At 43.6% G+C, this 20047-nt stretch overlaps 1 protein-coding gene across 11 annotated transcripts in view; it reads right to left on the bottom strand.

Annotated features, from left to right (window-relative positions):
- The window catches only part of fbrsl1 (fibrosin-like 1), a 349667-nt gene that overhangs the window by 108022 nt on the left and 221598 nt on the right, over positions 1-20047 (bottom strand). For 9 of the 11 annotated variants that reach the window (XM_079690032.1, XM_079690031.1, XM_079690041.1 and 6 more), the window contains one exon: positions 3571-3600. The exons of the other annotated variants lie outside the window; for them this stretch is intronic. In XM_079690032.1, coding sequence (XP_079546158.1) covers positions 3571-3600 — 30 coding nt within the window. The remainder of the gene's footprint in view (positions 1-3570; positions 3601-20047) is intronic. 11 annotated transcript variants of the gene reach the window in all.

Below are 20047 nucleotides of genomic sequence, written 5' to 3'. Positions count from 1 at the left end.
GACCACTGGGCATCTGTGGTGGGAGTGACAGTTGGGCGGACAGAGGGCGGTCTGATCAACCCAGGAGGGAGGGGCCATGTATTACTGTAATTAAGGGGCTGTGGGAGTACAGGAGACTTTAAATATGTAAATCTGTATCTTTGTATTACTGCACATATTTCATTCCATTCTATTTCAATGTGCTATTGCTATATTTTATTTTATTATATTTATTTAATGTTATTATAGTGTTCTTAAAATAGTTTGCGTTTTTAATTTTACTTTTATGTATGCACCACAACACCAAGTCAAATTCCTCGTACGTGTCAACCTGGTGATAAACCTGTTTCTATTCTGATTCTGGAAAAACATAAACAAAACATGAGGTAAAGTTGTTTCCCTCTCTGTTTTCTCACCCCCTCCAACAAACAACACCTCTCCCTCCCTCTCCCACTGTTTCCTGCCTTGGCTGATATTAATGGGACGTCCCTTGTTTGTAAATGTGCCAAGTTGTGTGCACCGCTGCGGGCTGTCTATTATAGCAGGCCTCTGGGGCAGCGTTTCCATATGGCGCCGCATATGGCACTTAGCAGCATCAATTAATGTTGTTATAATACTGATTTTATGAGCTGGGGTTTCACTCCTTCCCTCTCTTCTCCACTCCGCCCCCTTCTCCCTTGTTTCTCCCACTGTCGCTGATTCTTTGATTCTTCAAACCCCCGCTCTTCGAGTTCTTCAAACCTGGCTTTTGAACGGAAGACGCTGCGTGCCAAATTCTGGAAAAAGCTAGCTACCAGCTCTACTGAACACGGCTCAAAGCCCTTGAACGTGACTTTGTTCCTGGTGTACAGCAGAAGAAGGGGAACATCTCACATCTCCTTTGAATCTTCAATCAGTGAAATATAAAATAACCAAACTATGTTAGATAACATCTGCAACCAAACAGCACAGTTTTGGTCACCTTAGGCCAGCATTAAGACCTGTTAGTTTGTTAAATGAGGCCTGTTTTTTATGCACAAAGCACCAGGCAGATGGATGTTAGAACAGAATCTGAGGGGGTCTTTTTTTGTTCCCTGGTGGCTTTGGTGCTGGATCTGACAGGAAGGGAACAAGAGCGAAGCAAAAAGCCCCGCTTAAAAAGCTCCCAGCCACACCAACCTTGTCAGCCGCGCCACAATTAGAGACTAGATCACTGGCGCTTCCCAGCGAGAAACATCTCAGCACCACTCCTCAATGGAACTCTCTCGTTTGAGGAACGCACTCAAAGCTGGGTTTCAAAACGTTTCGGATGGCTAATCACTCTCAGGATGAAAGGCCCCGGCGTGTTCGTTTGTCTCAGCGTGGGGAGCTTCCCTTGCCGTTTCTCTGCCTCTGATTCTGATTGTTTTTGTTCGTTTCCTTTTTCAGCAGGCAGGCGAGCTGGCAGGCAGCGCTGTTTGAAGGTGCAGTCAGACCCGAGAGCAGGCCTGATGCTTTGTAGTGATATTTCCAGCAGCACAATCTCATTACTTTTTGACGTGGGGGATGCGTGCAGGGGCGGATTGTCATTTCACGCTGTCAAAAGTTCCGTGAGGGAAACTGAGACGGGGAATGGGAACTTCAATGACCTGCATGCCTCTGGCTCATCAAGACTGAATATATTAAACCAAATAACACAGATAAAATCAATGAACCGGAGCCTTTAGGATGCTTGTAAACTTAATGTCCAGTCCCCGGGGGTTTTGAACGGATCACTCCTTATCTGGACCCTTTGTAATTGGATCTATTTCACAGTCTCCTAAACCTGTCGCTATAAATGCCTCAAACCTAATTAACCTACATACAGCAGTGCATATAGCGGCATGTACATATGTAGCTCAGACAGCCAGGTCTTTGTGTCCTGAGGGGGAAACGTCCTGAGGGCAGCATCCCCACACCTCTCAAAGATGGGACGCTTCCCGGCCCTTTAAAAACAGACCTGGGGGGGCGGGGGGGGTCCCAAGAAGTTGATTTCACACGGACTTCTTTCAACACAGAGAAAACGTTGCTCTGTTTAAGAAACCAGGCACTGATTGAAGCGCCTGGTTACCATGCAAACCCCGGCCTGTTACTGGGGTGACTGTCCCAAAGTGCTTCCTGGGTAATTTTCGAGGTCACTGGTTTGTGCACGCCTATGTGCTGCAGATGGGCCCACCCTCATTCAGCGCCCAGCAGGAACTCTTTCATTAGAGCCAGTGAATGGCCTCATTCATCCCCTTCACCTCAATTGGTCACGCTGCGTCTCCACAGAGGGCCCAGGACCAACTTTCTCTCTTTCCACTCCCTCATCCTCCACGCACCACCCACCTTAGTCATGCTGCACTTTTGTTCAGGAGCATGTGGTGGCTGAAGCTCCGGGCCTCCTCAATGGCTGCAAACTGCCTTTAAGTGGAACGTAACAGACTTCTGACATTGCTGTCTTTGTTTATCTTGAAGAATGTCAAAAAAATGCAAACTATTGTGTAGATCACGCAGACATTAGACTTTTAGTGCATTTTACATTTTACATGTGATCTTACTATTAAAACGTGTTCTGGTTTTATGTTTCTGTATTTGTAAGCACTAAAAGAATATTGCTTTTATTTAATTTTTTAAGAAGGGGCAGGTCAAATAAGATGTTCTTCTCCCTGCTCCTTTCCACCATGCGCTATAATAAAAAGAGAATCTGGCAACACTAATGAAAAATAAGCAAAATTAATAGTTTTTTGTAATGTGTAGTATTTATCAAAGATCTTAAAGGTCCCCTATTATGAGTAGTGTGTTCTATAGGTTTTTGTGCATGTAAAGGGTCTGCAAAGGTTAACATCCTTGTGTCCCCCCCCCCACCACCTGAAACGCCTCCATTGTACTCCTTTGTTTACTTTAGTGACATCACTATGTAACACTCACGCTTCTATTGGCTAGCGCTCCAACACATTGTACGTGATAGGCTAAAGGGCGGGACATCTCTAAACGGTGGACCAATCACAACAGAGCCTTCCAGCTAACCAATCAGAGCAGACTGGGCTCTGGTTTCAGACAGAGGGTGAACGGAGGTTGGCAGTATAGGAGAAAAATCTTTTGAACATTAAAGCATGGAGACAGAAGAGACACTACATACTGATATGAACCTGGAATTGATAATAACAATAGGTGGGTGCATTAGCTTCCTGTTGCATTTACTCCTATTGCTATCTGAGTGTTGCACAAAAGACTCCAAGGAGCCGTTCCAGCAGAGCCATTTTATCCCTTAAGTTTCTCCACTGAGTATTTCCTGAAACTGCAGTGCTTAGAAATGCTAGTGACTCTTCTACTTCCTTCCTTTTTTTGGCCCTCAAGTGAGTCTCACGTCTGGCCTAGTGAGAAGTGACTAATTGTCTTGAGTTGTTAGTGTGCCTGGAAAGAGATCCACTTCAATCTGCGACAGGGTGCGCCGTAATTTCTTTCTCCCTTCCTCCTCCTCCTCCCCCCCTCTCCCTCTTTCTCCTTCTTGCTGCAGATTTGCCCCTTCTGCTTCTCAAGCTACTGAGCTGTAAAATTGAATGGACGGCAGGCAGGATAAAGAATGAGACCTGGCATCGTGGACGCACTAACCTTGAGGAGGGCCACTGCTGCTGGCTGCACCTAAAGAGATGGAGACAGGATGTCAGCCATATTGGACCGAGGAAGGTTCAAATGAGAAGGGAGGAAAGACTAAAAGGTGGAGGAAAGATGGAGACCCTTGCTGAAAAACAATAGCTTAGTAAAGCAGCACCAGAAAAAACAGACAAATTGGATGATGGAAACAGAAAAACAAAAGTATTAGGTAATCATTTGTGTTCTCTTTGTTCTTCCTCCCCTCCACCTTTACCTAATAACACACCACGTAAACTGCATTGCACATTTACAGCAGCAACCATTACAACTCAACAAATCATAGAACACTTAAAATGTCACACAAAATGTTCATATATAGTAAAAACATTGCATTATAAAAGCGACCCCGGAACAAAGTGGTTTCTAACAACACTATCCTTCGTAATGAAATCAACTCGTATGGAAACTCCTGGAACGAATCGGGCAATCAATTATCCCGAATACACTTGCTGCAGTTTAGATGTGAACAAATGGAGTCTCAGTCCCTTTCAGATGATATTAGTGCTGTGAGCTGCTCTCTCTCCACGAGAGATTAAGCAGGTTGTACTCTCCCAGGCGGGCAGTGCTCCCCCCTCCAGGGTCCTGCACTATCATTTGCAGGAAAATTACTTCAGTAATGAAGAATCCAGGCCCATAAATCCTTATGGCCTCACCTTCCTTCGCCTCCCAAGTCTCGCTGAACAGCTAGTAAAAATTCCCTTTAAAAAATTCATAGCGCAATTTTGCTCAAATCCCTCCCAGCAAGCACAATTATGGAACTTTCATCTCAATTGATTTATGTCCGGGGCCAGGAGAGGGGGGCTTGTGTTGGGAAAGGGGGGCGGGTTGAGAAACGGGTGAAAAAAACAAGTGGTAAATCATTGTTTTTAAAAGGAAAGTCACTTTCACTACGTTTGTGTTGTAAACGCCAGGCAATAGAGAGGTGCACGGATAAGGGGAGAAGGAAGAGAATGTCTGAAAGCTTTGAAAGCAGGATTGAAAATGCAAAAAAAGGAAGAGGGGGGGTGGAGGGAGATGGGGGTGAAAGAAGCGGTATTCCACTTGATTAATAACACTAATCAAATTATACAGTGTTCCACTGTGCCCTGAAATCTGGGGCCATAATGTCCTCTAATGGCGAGGTTCATGGAGCTAAACTTCAGAGGGAAAACACGGTGCTGACTGCTGCATGCCTTAATGAAGGCAGTAAAACATCCATTTCCAGAAGCCATGAAATGAAAGGCGAGATTGTAGATGTGCACCCAGTGGCTCTCCAGCAGAAAAATTGAAGGCTGTTAACACAAAGACAGTGTCAGAGAGAGAGAGAGAGAGAGAGAGAGAGAGAGAGAGAGAGAGGCAATACCTTAAGAAGAGGAATGAGGAGAATATAGTACAAGAGAAGAGATTTAAAGGGCAAGAACACCAAGAGTGAGGGGATATAAAAAGAAAAGGGATGATGAAGTGAGGATAGAAAGGCAGATTGGAAAACGCCTTCAGTGCTTTATTTCCAAAGAAGTTCTCTTTTGGCATGAAGACAATCTGTGTCTGTTGATTATGGATGAGCCAGGCTGCTTTACAATGTCTGTTATACTTAGTGCTGCTGACAGCAGCCACAATTCATCACTATTTAGTTGCTGATGCACCTAACCACAGCATCCTCCCCCTCATCTATCTCAATACCTCTCTATTAGAGTATTCCTTATGTCCATCCAGGCATGCGTTCTGTTGATCCATCTATCCATCCGTATTTCCATCCGTCCATCCAGTCGTGTGAGCATTCGGCTATCCATTCACTCTTCCAACCTGACATCCATACATTCATCTGTCTGGCCGTATACCTCTCTATCAATCCAGCCGATGTAGTCTAAATACAACTCTGAAAGATCTGAGACATGTATCAAAGCTGCCCTGACTGTAAATGTCAGTTTGGAGCTATAGGTAAGAGGTTAGCTTAACTAGCTAACTGAGCTGTAGTTATTTGTATGCATCACGCCAAATAGCAGAATGACTTCTGCTGGTATATGTATGTGACATCAAAGTCCTGCAGTAACAAAGTGTGCTTCACTAGATATAACTGAAATTCCAGACACTTAAAATACACAAAAGCATTAAGGTTTCCAATGAATCTACTAAATTGCACCTGCTACAAACAATGAAATCAGCCCTTTCTATCTTGAATAAAGCAAATGATGTATGTTGTCCTTGGGGTGCAAACATATCATCTGGAGAACAAGGGAGGAAAGAACAACAAAGCTGAGAAAACACACAATGCTATTGTTATTATTATCATAATTACAGTTGTGCTTATCATGCAAGCGGCCTCAATCAGGATGAAATACAGTTTCATTTGATGCAGCTTCCTGTTTTGACTGGCTCCAGTTTGGGAACTGCACACTTGGCTGGCGTGCCAAAAACTCAATCAGGCGCAATTACATAGCCATCAGATAGAAATGTAATTGATTTGAAAGCTGACATGAGATATAACTACATTACAGTGGAGGCACAGTGGGGAGGCTCCTGGGGGACGGGGCCTACGGGGAGCTCATTACCGCCAAGCTTTGAATTATTGAGTGCTAAGGCAGTGACATTGAGGAATAGAGGCGGACGATTGGCTGTTACAACTCAGCAAGTGTTTATCTCAACTTACAGCAACCTAAGACATCTGAAGGGGTGATATGACCGGGCATAAATATTGCAATGGGAGAAGTTGTAATGGTTCATAATTGAAAGGGTTCAGGCCAAGGTATGTGGGCTCACTCACACTGTCTAAGTTTCCATAGCAATAATAACACTGCTTTGTCCTCGGGTCACATATTTAAAACTTTTGTTAGCATTTGGTTTGTGAAAGCATCACATGTCACACCTCATGCTACACAATGAAAGCTCTGTATCTAAGCAGGGTACTTTCCAAAATCTACTTTCACTTAAGTTAAATGAGTGTTTATCTGTAAGTGACCTACTTGTCTTTTGTGACATAATTCACCACTGCTTTCATGTTTGAAAACACATTTTCAGTGTTTCCACTCTTTAACTGTCATGATCCTTTTTTCTTAGTTTATCTGTGTCATGTCTGTAATATTAGTCTTCCTATGTCCTGCATTTGGGTCAAACCTGCTCCACTATGTGACAGTTTCAGGTAATCCAGACAGGACAAGGCAAAAATAATCAGACAAAAACTAAAACCAGGACAGAAATACAAGCAGAGCTAATGAGGGGATAAAGGGAGGTCAAGTAGTAACAGGGCTAATGGGAAACAGGTGAAACTAACAAGGCTAGAACAGTTTATCAAAACAAGTGTGAAAACACACATGGACAGGAAGTAAAAACAGACATGACACAGTGAGAGAAAACCAACCCCCATGAAATGCACCAGACGTTGAAGTAAATTGTCATAGCGGCCAAAGGGTGGTACTACAACTACCGTGTCTGTCCGTGACGTCATTGGACCCAAACATACTTTTCCCCCATTGACTTCCATTGGGCAAATCAGCAGATATTTTTTGGGGGATAAGTCAACTTCCCAGTATGTTTTCATAGCCCTTATTTAAATCATTAGGGTCTAAAAGGTGTTAAATGTGCTAATAACTGAACCTAGAGTTATTTGACCTCTGCATTCATTCGACTGACAGGAAGTAAAAACAGAAATGAAGCAGGGAGAGAAAACAAACCCCCATGAAGTGTGCCTGATGTTGGAGTAAATTTTCATAGTGGCCAAAAGGTGGTACTACAACTACCGTGTCTGTCCGTGACGTCATTGGACCCAAACATACTTTTTCCCCATTGACTTCCATTGGGCAAATCAGCAGACATTTCTTTGGGGATAAGTCAACTTCCCAGTATGTTTTCATAGCCCTTATTTAAATCATTAGGGTTTAAAAGGTGTTAAATTTGCTAATAACTGAACCTAGAGTTATTTGACCTCTGCATTCATTCGACTGACAGGAAGTAAAAACAGAAATGAAGCAGGGAGAGAAAACAAACCCCCATGAAGTGTGCCTGATGTTGGAGTAAATTGTCATAGTGGCCAAACGGTGGTACTACAACTACCGTGTCTGTCCGTGACGTCATTGGACCCAAACATACTTTTCCCCCATTGACATTTCTTTGGGGATAAGTGAACTTCCCAGTATGTTTTCATAGCCCTTATTTAAATCATTAGGGTCTAAAAGTTGTTAAATGTGCTAATAACTGAACCTAGAGTTATTTTACCTCTGCATTAATTCGACTGAGCCGAGAGCGACTGTGACACTGTGGATTGGAGGCGGTGCTTAGAGTAAGCGTAAGTGCCCAGATTCGGGTACTTTTGCAAGATCATTTTGGCTTCATGCTACTCTGAGCAACTTTCCTAGGACTTAACTTCGCCCTGTCTCAGACGCTGTATCCAGTTCTCTTTAGACATCCATGGAGAACACCTTTCAAAAAGACAAACTAAAAACTAGGATCATGACATTACTCCTGAAGACACAAATAGCTTAAATGAGGTGGTATGTTCCACCATCTGCCTGACCCTGACCACCAGCCTGCGTCTTCCCTGACGTGCTGACTGTTGAGAGGATAAAGATGTAAGCCACTACAGAGCGGCCTCGACGTTCCCCAGGAAACCAGTGCCTTCCTCTGGGAGAGCGATGCCCCCTCAGGCTCCTGCCACTGATCTCACTCCGTCTCTTTCTCTCTTTCTATCACTGTTCTCTCCCTCCTCACACAGCCCTCCTGTGAGCTTTCACACAAAAATGAGAACTCAATTAATTCAGGCGAAATGAGGACGCGAAAGGAGGAGGAGGAATGGGGAGCCCGGAGAGACCGAGAACAAGCAGGAGGGGGGAGGCCGCACATCGCTGCGTGTCGATGTGCGGCCTGGAAACGGCAAACAAGAGCACGGGGTGACTGTGCATGAGCATTAAGTCTTTAGCCGAGTTAATTCTCTCTGCAGTTTAAACATGGCTGATGAACGAACGCTCTTCATCACAGAGGTATGGGTTGTTCTGAGTAAATAGCCGGGTCAGAGGGAGGCAGACAAAGAGCAAGGCCTGATAGAGATGAGCAGATATGATTAAAGACCATCAGTCCTGGGACCGTATCACAAGTTGACCTTTTGAGAGACCTCTAAGAGTTCAGCGCCTGACTTTCTAGCTCTTGAGGAACAATGGTGACATGTACTGTATTATTATGCATACAAAGGACATACATCCTTGTAGTCTCTTGGCAGGTAAACAAACCAACTCACACTTTAAACATGACATAGGCCGTTTCTCAATCTCGAGGATACTGGCTTCCAAGCCAATATTTCAAGGATGCTGCGTCATTAAGTGGCGCAGCAGGACCGTTCCAATGTCCAGCATACTTGGAATTCCACAGAGGCCGCGTCCTTGGTTTGGGGGAAATTTCGAGGCTGCACACGGGTAGACTTCGCGTCTTTAAAATCCCCACAATGCTTTGCGCACGGACCAATTTCAAAAACCCTTGCGGAGAATGGCTGAACCGACGCACCACACATTTAACTAGTGGCGTAGAACATGTGTTGGTAAATATGTTACTTTGTTACATTTGTTATCACCAAAAATGTGTTCCATGAAAGTAAAGCAAGTTCATAATTAGATAGACATCGTGAGGTATTTATTTTCGGTACAGTTTATGTTGAAACCGTTAGAGAGTGGCACACTTTTTAGACTGTTCCATTCTTCTTCGTTTTCCGAAGCCGTGGCTTGGAAGCATACTGGCTTCGTTTCTGAAGGAAGTGACTTGGAAGTACGCGACTACCAAGCCAGCATCCTCGAGATTGAGAAACGGCCAGAGTCACTATCACACTAGCAATTATAGAGATGCATCAAAGTAGATTTTTAAATGATAAATACGAGTATAATTACAATACAACTATAATATTACAATTGATTTCAACACATGACTCAAATCACAGTCAAGGCTGGTAGCTCAATATCCATGTTCCTGTAGATGTACATTTACAGTCCTACGTATCCCCTTACAATAACCAACATAGCATGGGGCATGCACACACTCTGGTGTCAACATGGCTGCATGTATGTCAGTTTATGAATGCGACCTGTGACATTGTGAACAAGACCTCATGCTAGACCACCATCATCAATCTTAAGTGCGCCCTGCTAATGCTATATGAGGTACTACAAGCCACCACACGGCTCAGCTCATTTTTGTCATAGCCTTGCAGAAAAACTGGCAGTAAACCAGCTTTTAGCATGAGCCAGGTTTGAGGTCACACACACACACACACACACACACACACACACACACACACACACACACACACACACACACACACACACACACACACACACACACACACACACACACACACACACACACACACACACACACACACACACACACACACACACACACACACACACACTATGTGACAGGAAGGGGAGGCCACACAGTGTTTCCAGCAGCTACATATGCTAAGCAGGCTACTGTAAAACAACTAATTGCCACAGCAGCCATCTTTTTTCATCTGGTTTGTAGCTTAAAGTAAACAACTGTTTTCTGTGTGTGTCACTGACAAGTAGAAAACAAATAACAACGAATGACCCATTTTTACCGGAAGACTACTTGTAAGCTGTGAGATGTTATCTCCGGCGGCGCGATGGTGTTATAAAAGTAACCACTTCCCCATGACAGAGTGTAAATCTCACATCATTCTGGGATATTTTTATGTTCAACATTAACGGCCGCGCATATATTACAATCTTTTACCATGCCCAGCTCTGACACAAGGCTAGTAAAATAGGCGAGTCAGATATTTCTGCATTTTCCTATGATAAATACTTTACATGTAAGGAGCCAGGGGGGGATTGTGACAAATGTGTTTCCAAGAAAATCAGTCTGCCACTAGTACTTAGAGTGATTGAATAGCCTGTAAACAGAAGCAGGAGACTGGCTTGACGCTCTCTGGGAGACGGAGAGAGTCGTGCTGCCAGGAGCTGAAGGGAAGGAAGAAGGTGGGGCGCTGAAGTTCATGAACTAAACAGCGAGAGCAGGAACTTTTAAAATTACCCTGTGTCTGCTCTTGGCTTGCTGTCTGAACTGTAACAGCAGAGTAAAAGCACAAGACTGTTGAGCGAGCTACATCAAGTCAGTCATAAGACACCCTTGGTCAATGGCCGATAGTGTTCCTCGCATTAGCCCAAATTAAAATTGAATTTATCTTTACCAATCTCACAAAAAAAAGCCATATGATGACACTTTCCTTTATTTCTGCTCTCCATCTTCTCCTCTGCAAACCCCTGAGGAGAATACATTCTCCTTTGTTCATGGTGTTCATAAAAGCACATTTCTGCACGCGAATGAGAATTTTTTCCTATCTTTAAAATTCACCACAGTCACAGATCCTTTCCGTCCATATCTAAGTCCAATCAAAGTGTGAAGACTACACAAAGTCTTCGGCATGCGGCATGTCCAATTAGACGCAAGATAAGCATGTTAATAATTTAAGCACACAATTTAGCACTTCAGTTAAAAGCATGTCTTTGTGTCTTCATCACACATCAGCTGACATCCACACTGAGGACACTGTAAAACAACCGAAGTAGAGTGACCCGGGTTTGAGGATGCATGGAGCTTTCACTGCAAGGCAAGCGACTAATAATGATCATTATCTGGTGAAACATAACCAAGTCTTCCAAAGTCCTGACAGCAAAGAGAGTGACAACAAAGCCACTTGCCCAAGATATATTTCATAAGTTGTTTCACTGTCTCGATCTCAACTTTCTGGTGAGTATTTAATCTTTTTTGACACAACGTCAATTCCGATAGAAATCTAACAGGAAGAAGGAGAGGCAGTGAAAACTCAAACTCTGCAGCTACAGCAGTTTCGGTGGTGGAGAGCCGTTGTGAAAATGTGAGAAAAACCGCAACCTATGTTCCTATTGTGCAAGTATGTAAAACCACAAAGGGCGCAGTGAGTTGCTACAAGAGAAGGTTATCTATATATGGGGTTACGCCACAACCCAAACTGAAGCTGAGTCCTGTGAAACAAACACATCCGTTTAGTCGCACATATACCACTTGATAAATGAGATGAGGAATAAGACTGAAGGAAGAGGCTTCCACAGAGGGCATGAGGGGGTCACTCGATGCTTTAATGAGAATAACAACTTTGCAAGTTATATCGTATGGCCTTAAAAGTCACCAACGTTTTAGGGATGATTAAAGCTGTTGTGGAAACTTGTGGTGCCAGCTCTGCAACTGCATCTATAGCCCAAAAGAGAGAACGAACCCGCGACACAATAGACTTGTACATCATGTGTCGGACAATAAAGCGCTTAGATACACACTTGAATCCCCTGACACCTGCGCCACATCTCCTCTGACCCGAACATGAAACCGGGACGAGAAACACTATGCAACCATTTGGTTTTGTTTGTCCTCCTGGGGCCGCCTTGGCTCTGGGAAACCTAACACTGGCATTTCGCTCTAATCCCCCGGAGAATGAGATGCCGGGCCAGCAGCATACAGATGAAGCGCCAGGTGATTGCATATCTGTGACGGACCACCGTAGACGAACTCCAGACGAGATCCTGGTGACATCGGCCAATCCGACGGCCCTTCTCCTGTTCTGCACTCCGCCTCAAGGGTAGGCCCCCCTGTATCAACTTACATCTAGCCATTTACCTCCACATAACAAGAGCTGCCTCAACTGATTCAATTGAGCAGAATAGCACACAGTTCATTGGCTTTTGGCCGGCGACCGTGGAGTGGATGACAGAGCAGGAGAGTATCAGTTGACCCAGACTAATTATTCATAAGGCCTTGTTGTGATGGCTGCTGCTCTGGTAAGGTCAGACAGGAGCAGCTGAGGGGTAAACAAAAACATTTCCTACTAAAACGGAGTTGACACCGCTGGGTATCGGCAGGAAACCTGGAAAGAGAATGAGTAGTAAGCTCTCATTGTGTGCGTTGGAAGTGCATATCACAGTGACAGCTATGCATTCCCCGATGGAGGTCGATGCAATGGAGGATATGATATGAAAGGGGCACTCATGCACGGCTGAGAGGAGAATGGTTCTTGCTTAAATAATAGTACACTTGGTGTCCTCACAACAGGCAGGCATTGACTTGAAATTTGTAATTACAGTAATTGAGATTTAGACAAATGGGACTCCAACACGCTGTTCCATGGTGAAAATACAGGTTGCGTTTCCCATGAGGGGTCTACTAAAAGCATCCGGCGACACGGCTTTCATTTAGCATCTCTTGTATAGAGATAATTTAAACGTCCAGATGTCAGTAAAATATTCGGAAACATACTATTTAGAGAAGTCTTTGACTGATGCCTATACTTATGACTGGTGCAAGCAAAACGTAACCTAAAAGCTCAGAAAACTGCCTTTCACCTCCATTTAAAATCAAAATGAAGCACACGAGTGCGCACACACACAAGGCCCACTTACGAGCAAGCACAATAGTGTGGCAATTAGTGGCTGGAGAGCTAGAATGCTGGATCGGTTACAGTTGTTGAATGTTAATTACAGCGTTTTACGGCGTTGAGGAGATAACGAGTTAGCGCCTGGTGACAGCAGCGACACGTCCTTTAACGAGAGCCGTGGAAATGTATGAAACTTGAGATCAGGGACAATGAGGCGTTACTGGCTTGTCAAACGCTCTCCTGCTCACCCTCCCTCTGTACTAATGAAGGCAGACAGCGGTTTCTTTCTCTCCTCCACTCGTTCCAGCGCTGGAATTTTTATTGATCATGGCGGTAAGGTAAGAAAGCAGCGGATTTGGATTCTGTCCTTGTCTCACATCACTGCTGCCTTTGGCTATCCGCTTCTGTTACTGCTAGGCAGAAATAGCCACGAAAACATGTGGACACATTAGGGCCAAAGATAAACATGGGGTCGTATTACAGATAAGTCCCCGTCTGGGACAGGAAACCAGACAAATGTGTGATACCATTCGTTCCTGTCTTTCGGAATAGCGGGGGATCAAGAGCTTGGTGAAATCCGAGGGGTTAATATGGCCATGTCGTGAAGCCTGGTTGGGAATTTAGGTTAATGGAATCATTGAAAGGGCTCAGCTCTAATGCCAGAAATGCCTAAGAGGATCCATACTGCATGATTTAGACAAATCCTGGGACATTCTTCAAAGATTCCCCCGCTGACACCGGCAAGACTTTTCGGAAAAGGAGTCTGAGAATTTCTCCGAGCCTACCCAGCCTCTGCTCACCAGAACCCCCCAGGCTGTATCAACAGCCTAAATGGGTTTTATAGAATATTACATCAGTTACACTGGGGCAAACGTGGGCCCCAGTGGATACATTAGGCCTAATAAACACACAGAAGGAGCCTGTTTTCTTTTTGCCCTGGAAAATTACTAGAATGTACAGTATAGTATGGGATTCTTGACGTTGTAGCTCATGTCTAGACTCGGACTTGGCAAGAAAACAGCACTAAGCCACGCTCTTATCAAATGATTTATAGCCGCGTAAAAGTATTTTTGACTATGCAGCCATATTACAAACAGGGCTGCAGTTTGTGGGAATGTAAATGAACTCCTAATCTCCACGTTAAAGCTGCTGACCTGCTACCAGTACTTGTGGTGGGAAAGGCAGTTATATATGTGGGCTGCAGCCTTGATGAAGACGAGGGACTCGCCTTCTGAAGAGAGCAAGAGAAGAGCTTTTAAAACCGCAGAAGATGAGGCGCTGCGGATGGTGTTCAGATGTCAATAAAAACAGGTGTTAACCAGCTTAGCTAAGATGTTAAGAGCTTGGATAATCCTAGCCTGGATCTAAGAGGGATCCGGCTCTGGAATACTAATGGTGAGGATGCTCTGTTAAACCGCACAGAGTTGATTAGGAGGTTATGTTTGAGTGGTACTGCCGCTACAGGCTGCCAAAGCCAAATCTGCAATCTGCTGGCAATTACACCAAGGGAATATTGAAGCGTCTTAACGTATAGACTGGAGCATCCTTAGTTGTGAGGGAGAAAAAAAACGTATTTTAATAGCATGAAACAACTTGTCAAAGAATAAGTGACATTTCATTTGATATGAATTCTATACATTCATCATTTAGCCACTTATCACTTATGAATATCGACTGCAGTTCTGTCTCAACACGTCTTCAAACGTCTTTAATCAGAAAGCTATACAGCCTTGATTTCATAGGTTTGTCACTCTATCTCTGTGTGTGTTAATCATCACAAAGTCTCATTAACGCCACATACTGGAAATAACTGCAACAATTATGCCACCTGTGAGCTAAGTCTTTATACGTTTAAACCTGTCACCTTTCAGTTTATACTTCACAGGGTCATTATGAGTCGTGTGTCTTCTAGGTTGCTAAGGCTGGGGTTCCTAAACTGCAACAACTCCAGGGGCCTCATTTATAAACGGTGCGTACGCTCAAAAGATGGCGGACGCTAGTTTCTATGCAATGTTTGCGATTAATAAAAAACAAACTTGACGGGAAAATGTGCGGTCCTCCACGCACATCCGTACGCGGTACGCAGAACAACGGGAGAGACGAGAAACTGTGACACCGTTGGCAGAAGGAAGAATGGAGAGAAATATGTGGAAATAATACCATGAATAAAATGTTACCTCTCATTTATCATATATGAAGAATTTAAGCCAATCTTAAAATGATTTAACAAGCACTTGAGACTCCTCAGTGCACACAAACACATTGGAGAAATAAATAAATACGGAAATGTTATTGATCACCCCTCGAAATGTATTCTCATAAATGATGCGGTAAGCAAAAGGAAATAATTACTTTAAACTGACGCCGTTTTGCATTTCCATAGGTTAGATAGATACGAGCATGGTTTTATATACCATCACGTTTAATCATGTTTTATGCCGTTCACCAATAGCCTTCTTGATAAGTCGCTCGTAAAACACAGGGTATGGAAACTAAAACACCAAATGTGGTAAATTGTACAGCTGATATAACACAACACATTAGTTGTATTTCCTTTAACTGGTTGATTATGGATATAGAGTTGCTGATCGACAGCTGGAACACAAACCACCAAATACAAACAAATAATTCAGATCCAGTCGTCATGACTACACTCCGGAGGGATTCCCCGATCACTTCTTACAGTTTCTCATCAAGGGGGTGTCTCATGTCCCCGGTACAAACACACTGCCTGAGGAAGGCTATGTGTATTTATTTAGTCAATAACCTTTTTCGGACCACTTATTTATTTATTTTGGTGGCGATCCGACCTCCATGCTCCTACTCTGGTTCAAACTGCATCCACCAAACAATATGATTTATCTCCACCTCCCCAAAATAACCAAAATCTGACTCGTTGTGAGATGTCTTTTTTTAGCTGTTCTGTCGTCATTTCCTGCTATATTCTTCATGAAGTCAGTCAAACATTTATATTAATACGGGGCGTTTCTTTGACTATTTAAAGGCAAATATGCGCGTTACGTGAAGCCCGCAAAAGCTGCGCCACATTTCAAGTTGATTGTGATTTATAAACGGAAACCGGCGCAGGACGTGCCGTACATAAGTCCTACGCCGGTACGCAGGCTTTTATGAATCGGAAAATGACTGTGCGTATTTATTTGCTTCGTCCTACGTAACCCACCTTCCCACGTCATTCCAACGCAAGGCTTTATAAATGAGGCCCCTGATCTTGCTCAGACTCAGTCACAACTGAACTTGTTTTGAGACGAATGGAATAAGCAAGAGCTGCTTGTGTAAGAGGATGAATTGATTTATTTAGAGAAACCCTAGTCTCATTATCTCATTGCAGCGGCAGATTATCACACTTGTTTAAAGTCTGTATCGACTCAAATGTTCTACTGTTTTAAGAGGCATGTCTTTTGCAGTATGTAGATTATATTTTTGTAGAAATTGTATGACAAAAACATACTCTTGTGCAAAAAAATGCTTCATATAATACATGGATTTGTGAGATTTGGAGAGAGTTACAAGCCAGTAATGTGCTTCACTTAAATCTGTTTTTGACAACGGCAATACTTTCTTGAAAAGTTTTCCTAAAGTGCTTCAAAGATTTCAAAGAGCTGCATCTCTAAACACGATGCCGCAGCTCGAGAAACTGTCTTTGTTATATTGTAAGACACTGAGGGGCAGACAGATACTTCAAAGTACTGCACCGATGAACGTGCTTATTTTCTGCTCAACTTATCACTAAACAAACAGATAGCACCTACAGCGAATGTGCAATCACACCTCAAACACAGAAAAAGAGCAACCTCACATGAAAGGATGTGCCTTAAGAAGAAAACATGGCTTCACCTTGCACATATAACCACAGAGCGTGAACCCAGTCTGTGCCTGAAACCACTCCTCTGCAAAGAGATAACACCTCTATTTCCACAAAATATAAATTAATGAATGCAACACTCATCTGTTTCACTTAATCAACTTTGAATGTAACACCTCGCCTGCTCCATACATTCATACACTCTCAAACACGCCACCCTGTAATCAAATCAGCATCTGGTGTCAGGGTGGCTTGCAGTTCGGGGTGTTCTCATTTGTAAACACCACCTGCCAGTCCTGACTCCACTCCACTCACTGGGTGACATTAGTGCAAGCGTGAAATGTGATTTTGCGTAGAGCAAACCTCTGCACGGAGCGCATCTGAGCCTGCCCACCTGGAAAGCAGCATAAATAATCTACGGTCACCGAAGTCAGAGGGAGTTGTCAGGCATTAGACAGCGGCAGCAACACAGTGCTGCAAGACTAACTGTGGAGAATTGCGTTGATTTCCTCATGGCAGGTGGAATTATTACTTATGCTAAGCTTGTGTTATTCAATCAATCAATCACACTTTATTTATGTGACCCAATATCACACATTATACCATTGTTTTAGGGGGCTTTTCGATGTGTAAAGAATACAACACCCATAGTCCATAGGACCCTCGCAGCACACAGGAAAATAATACCAGAGAAACCTCGCGGATGTCACGGGATGGGGAAAAGTAGGACCCAAATGCAGAATGAGGAGGGGTACACCCAAAATCACTAGTAAACAAACAAACAACACCCGAAATCACTAGTAAACAAACAAACAAACAACACCCAAAATCACTAGTAAACAAACAAACACTCAACAATCATGCTGGAGACTTTGTAAACATCAGGAACCTCACCATACACATGTGTTTTGGAGCTGCAGTAAGATTCAACCTTTCTGGGACTGTGTACACTCTGTTCTGTGCAAGGTATTAGGATATAGAATCCCTCGAACCTGTTTGGTATTATACCTGGGACATATGGAAGGATCTGTACATGTCGGAGATCAATACCTGATCAAGATCCTCCTAGCTGCTGGAAAGAAGGCTATCACTACAAACTGGCTAAAGGCAGAAACACCAAGCTACAGACAATGGGTTCATATTATTGGTGATATCCTAATAATGGAGAAAATCACATACAAGTTGAAAGTAATGGAAGACACATTTCTTAAGGGCTGGGAAAAATGGTTAAGGTACATAACAAATGAGTCATAAAAAACCAAGCAACATTGGATAACTATGTAGATCGTCTTCGTACAGGCACTGCTCTCTCTGAAAGGTAATATTTGTTGTGTGTAATTGTACCTTGTGAAAAAATCAATAAAAAAAAAAAAAAGTAAAAAAAAAAAAAAAGAATGAGGAAGGCGAGCTTTAATCACAAAAAGCTGAAAAAACACGAATCCAAGAAAAGGTACAAGGCACGAGGTAGCATCCAAAACGAAAAGGGACTGTGACCAACATGGAGGGAGACATGAACGACAAAAAATGAACCAACACTGAACACAGGAAGAGACTAAATACAGGGAGGGGTAATCACGAGACGAGAGACAGCCGGGCAGGGCAGGAGAAACACAAGGGCAACAGGTGAACACAATCAGACAACTAGACACACCAGGGACACTAACGACAGGGAGGACAGAACAGCAAAATAACCCCACAACTAGACACACAAAAACTCAAACCCTGACAGCGGACAGACGTAACATATATGTTGTGTGCGTGTTCAAAATGATTATTGACAGTCCCAAAAGATGAAATCATATTGTAAACGTATCTTATGAAAAATGGATGTCAACAATCTTCCATGTGTCGCCAAAAAATAATAACCTGGGTGTCAGACAGGAGCACAACTTGCGCTGTGAAAGACACAACACACTGTGGGGGTGATGCTGAGTTAGTAGCATTCACAGAGAGTACGTGACCACATACAGATAAAGAAGACCCCCGACAGTCCAAGCCTATAGCAGCAGGTCTACAGTACGCGTTGGTTCAACGTTAGCCAGAGCCAGCCTTAAGAATAAGCTTTATTAAAGAGGACGTTCTAAACCTGCTTCCACCACATATACATTGTTGTTTCCTAACCCTGTATACGTCTCCATGCTGATGACATACAATTATGGAGCTGTTTACAAGCTTATAACCTGCAAAAAAACACTAGTTCTGTATAATTGAGGAATAAAGAACGTTACGCCTTTTAATTGTAGGTTACTGTACGACGGAAAGGAACTCTACAAAGCCGTGCCTCTAAATCACTCACATTCAGCCTTAAATCCCAAAAAATCAATCATAAGCCAATTTATGCTCGTCGGTCAGGTTTGGTTAATAGGAAGCCGCTTCACGTCTTTTACATGATCACACAATAATCCAATCAGATTTCCATTGACAGACTACGGAAGCTATAATTAGATTCCTTTGTGGAGGCAAAAAGACACATAGATATCCACTGCTAAAGTAAAGTAACTTATGCAAAGCACTCTGCAACATGGAAGACCAGACACCTTGCGTCTTGCCTTCTGATGAATGTCAACAAAGCAGTTAGCAAGGAGGAAATGAGAAAAAGAGGGAGAGGAGAGGAGAGGGGATGAGAGAGGGGGGTGGGGGGGTGGGGTGGAGAACACACAATTATAAAAAATTCATTTCTTCAGAGAACCATAACGTCTCGTCCCAGAAGGGCAGCTGAGCACAAATCAATTTCTTTCAGTCGATTACAAGCACTGAGGTTCTAACCTTCATTTGTGAGTCTAATACTCCAACAGTTATGTAGAACACATACCAATTAAACAATTCTGCTGGAATAAGAGGGCCGTGAACCGACGCGATTATGGAGGCTGGGCCCCCGGGGAGGTCGGGTTATCGGCTCAGGAGCAAAGGAAGACGAGGGGAGCAGGAGGAAGATGGCGGAAAAAGAGATGGAAAAAAGTCATTTATTAAGTCTAATACTCTGTGAAATGTTCCCATGGTAATAAGGCGGGGAGATTGCGTTAATATCAGGGAGCCGTGCAGCAAAAGGTCACTCGATATCTGCACCGCCCACCGGGGTCGTGCTGATGGAGGTGCTCCAACACATCTGATAATGCTCTCAGCGCGTCGCTCTGCTCCAGAGGTCGAGAGCAGGGGAAAAAGATGCCATTTGTGGAAATTGCACTGATGTACCGCAGCGCTCTGACACAATTCTCACGGCCGGCTTTTTATGT

The sequence above is a fragment of the Notothenia rossii genome (genome assembly GCF_949606895.1).
Source record: "Notothenia rossii genome assembly, chromosome: 6".
NCBI classification, from domain to species: domain Eukaryota; kingdom Metazoa; phylum Chordata; class Actinopteri; order Perciformes; family Nototheniidae; genus Notothenia; species Notothenia rossii.
The sequence above is the reverse complement of the archived record's forward strand: the minus strand, read 5'-3'. Positions and strand labels throughout refer to the sequence as shown.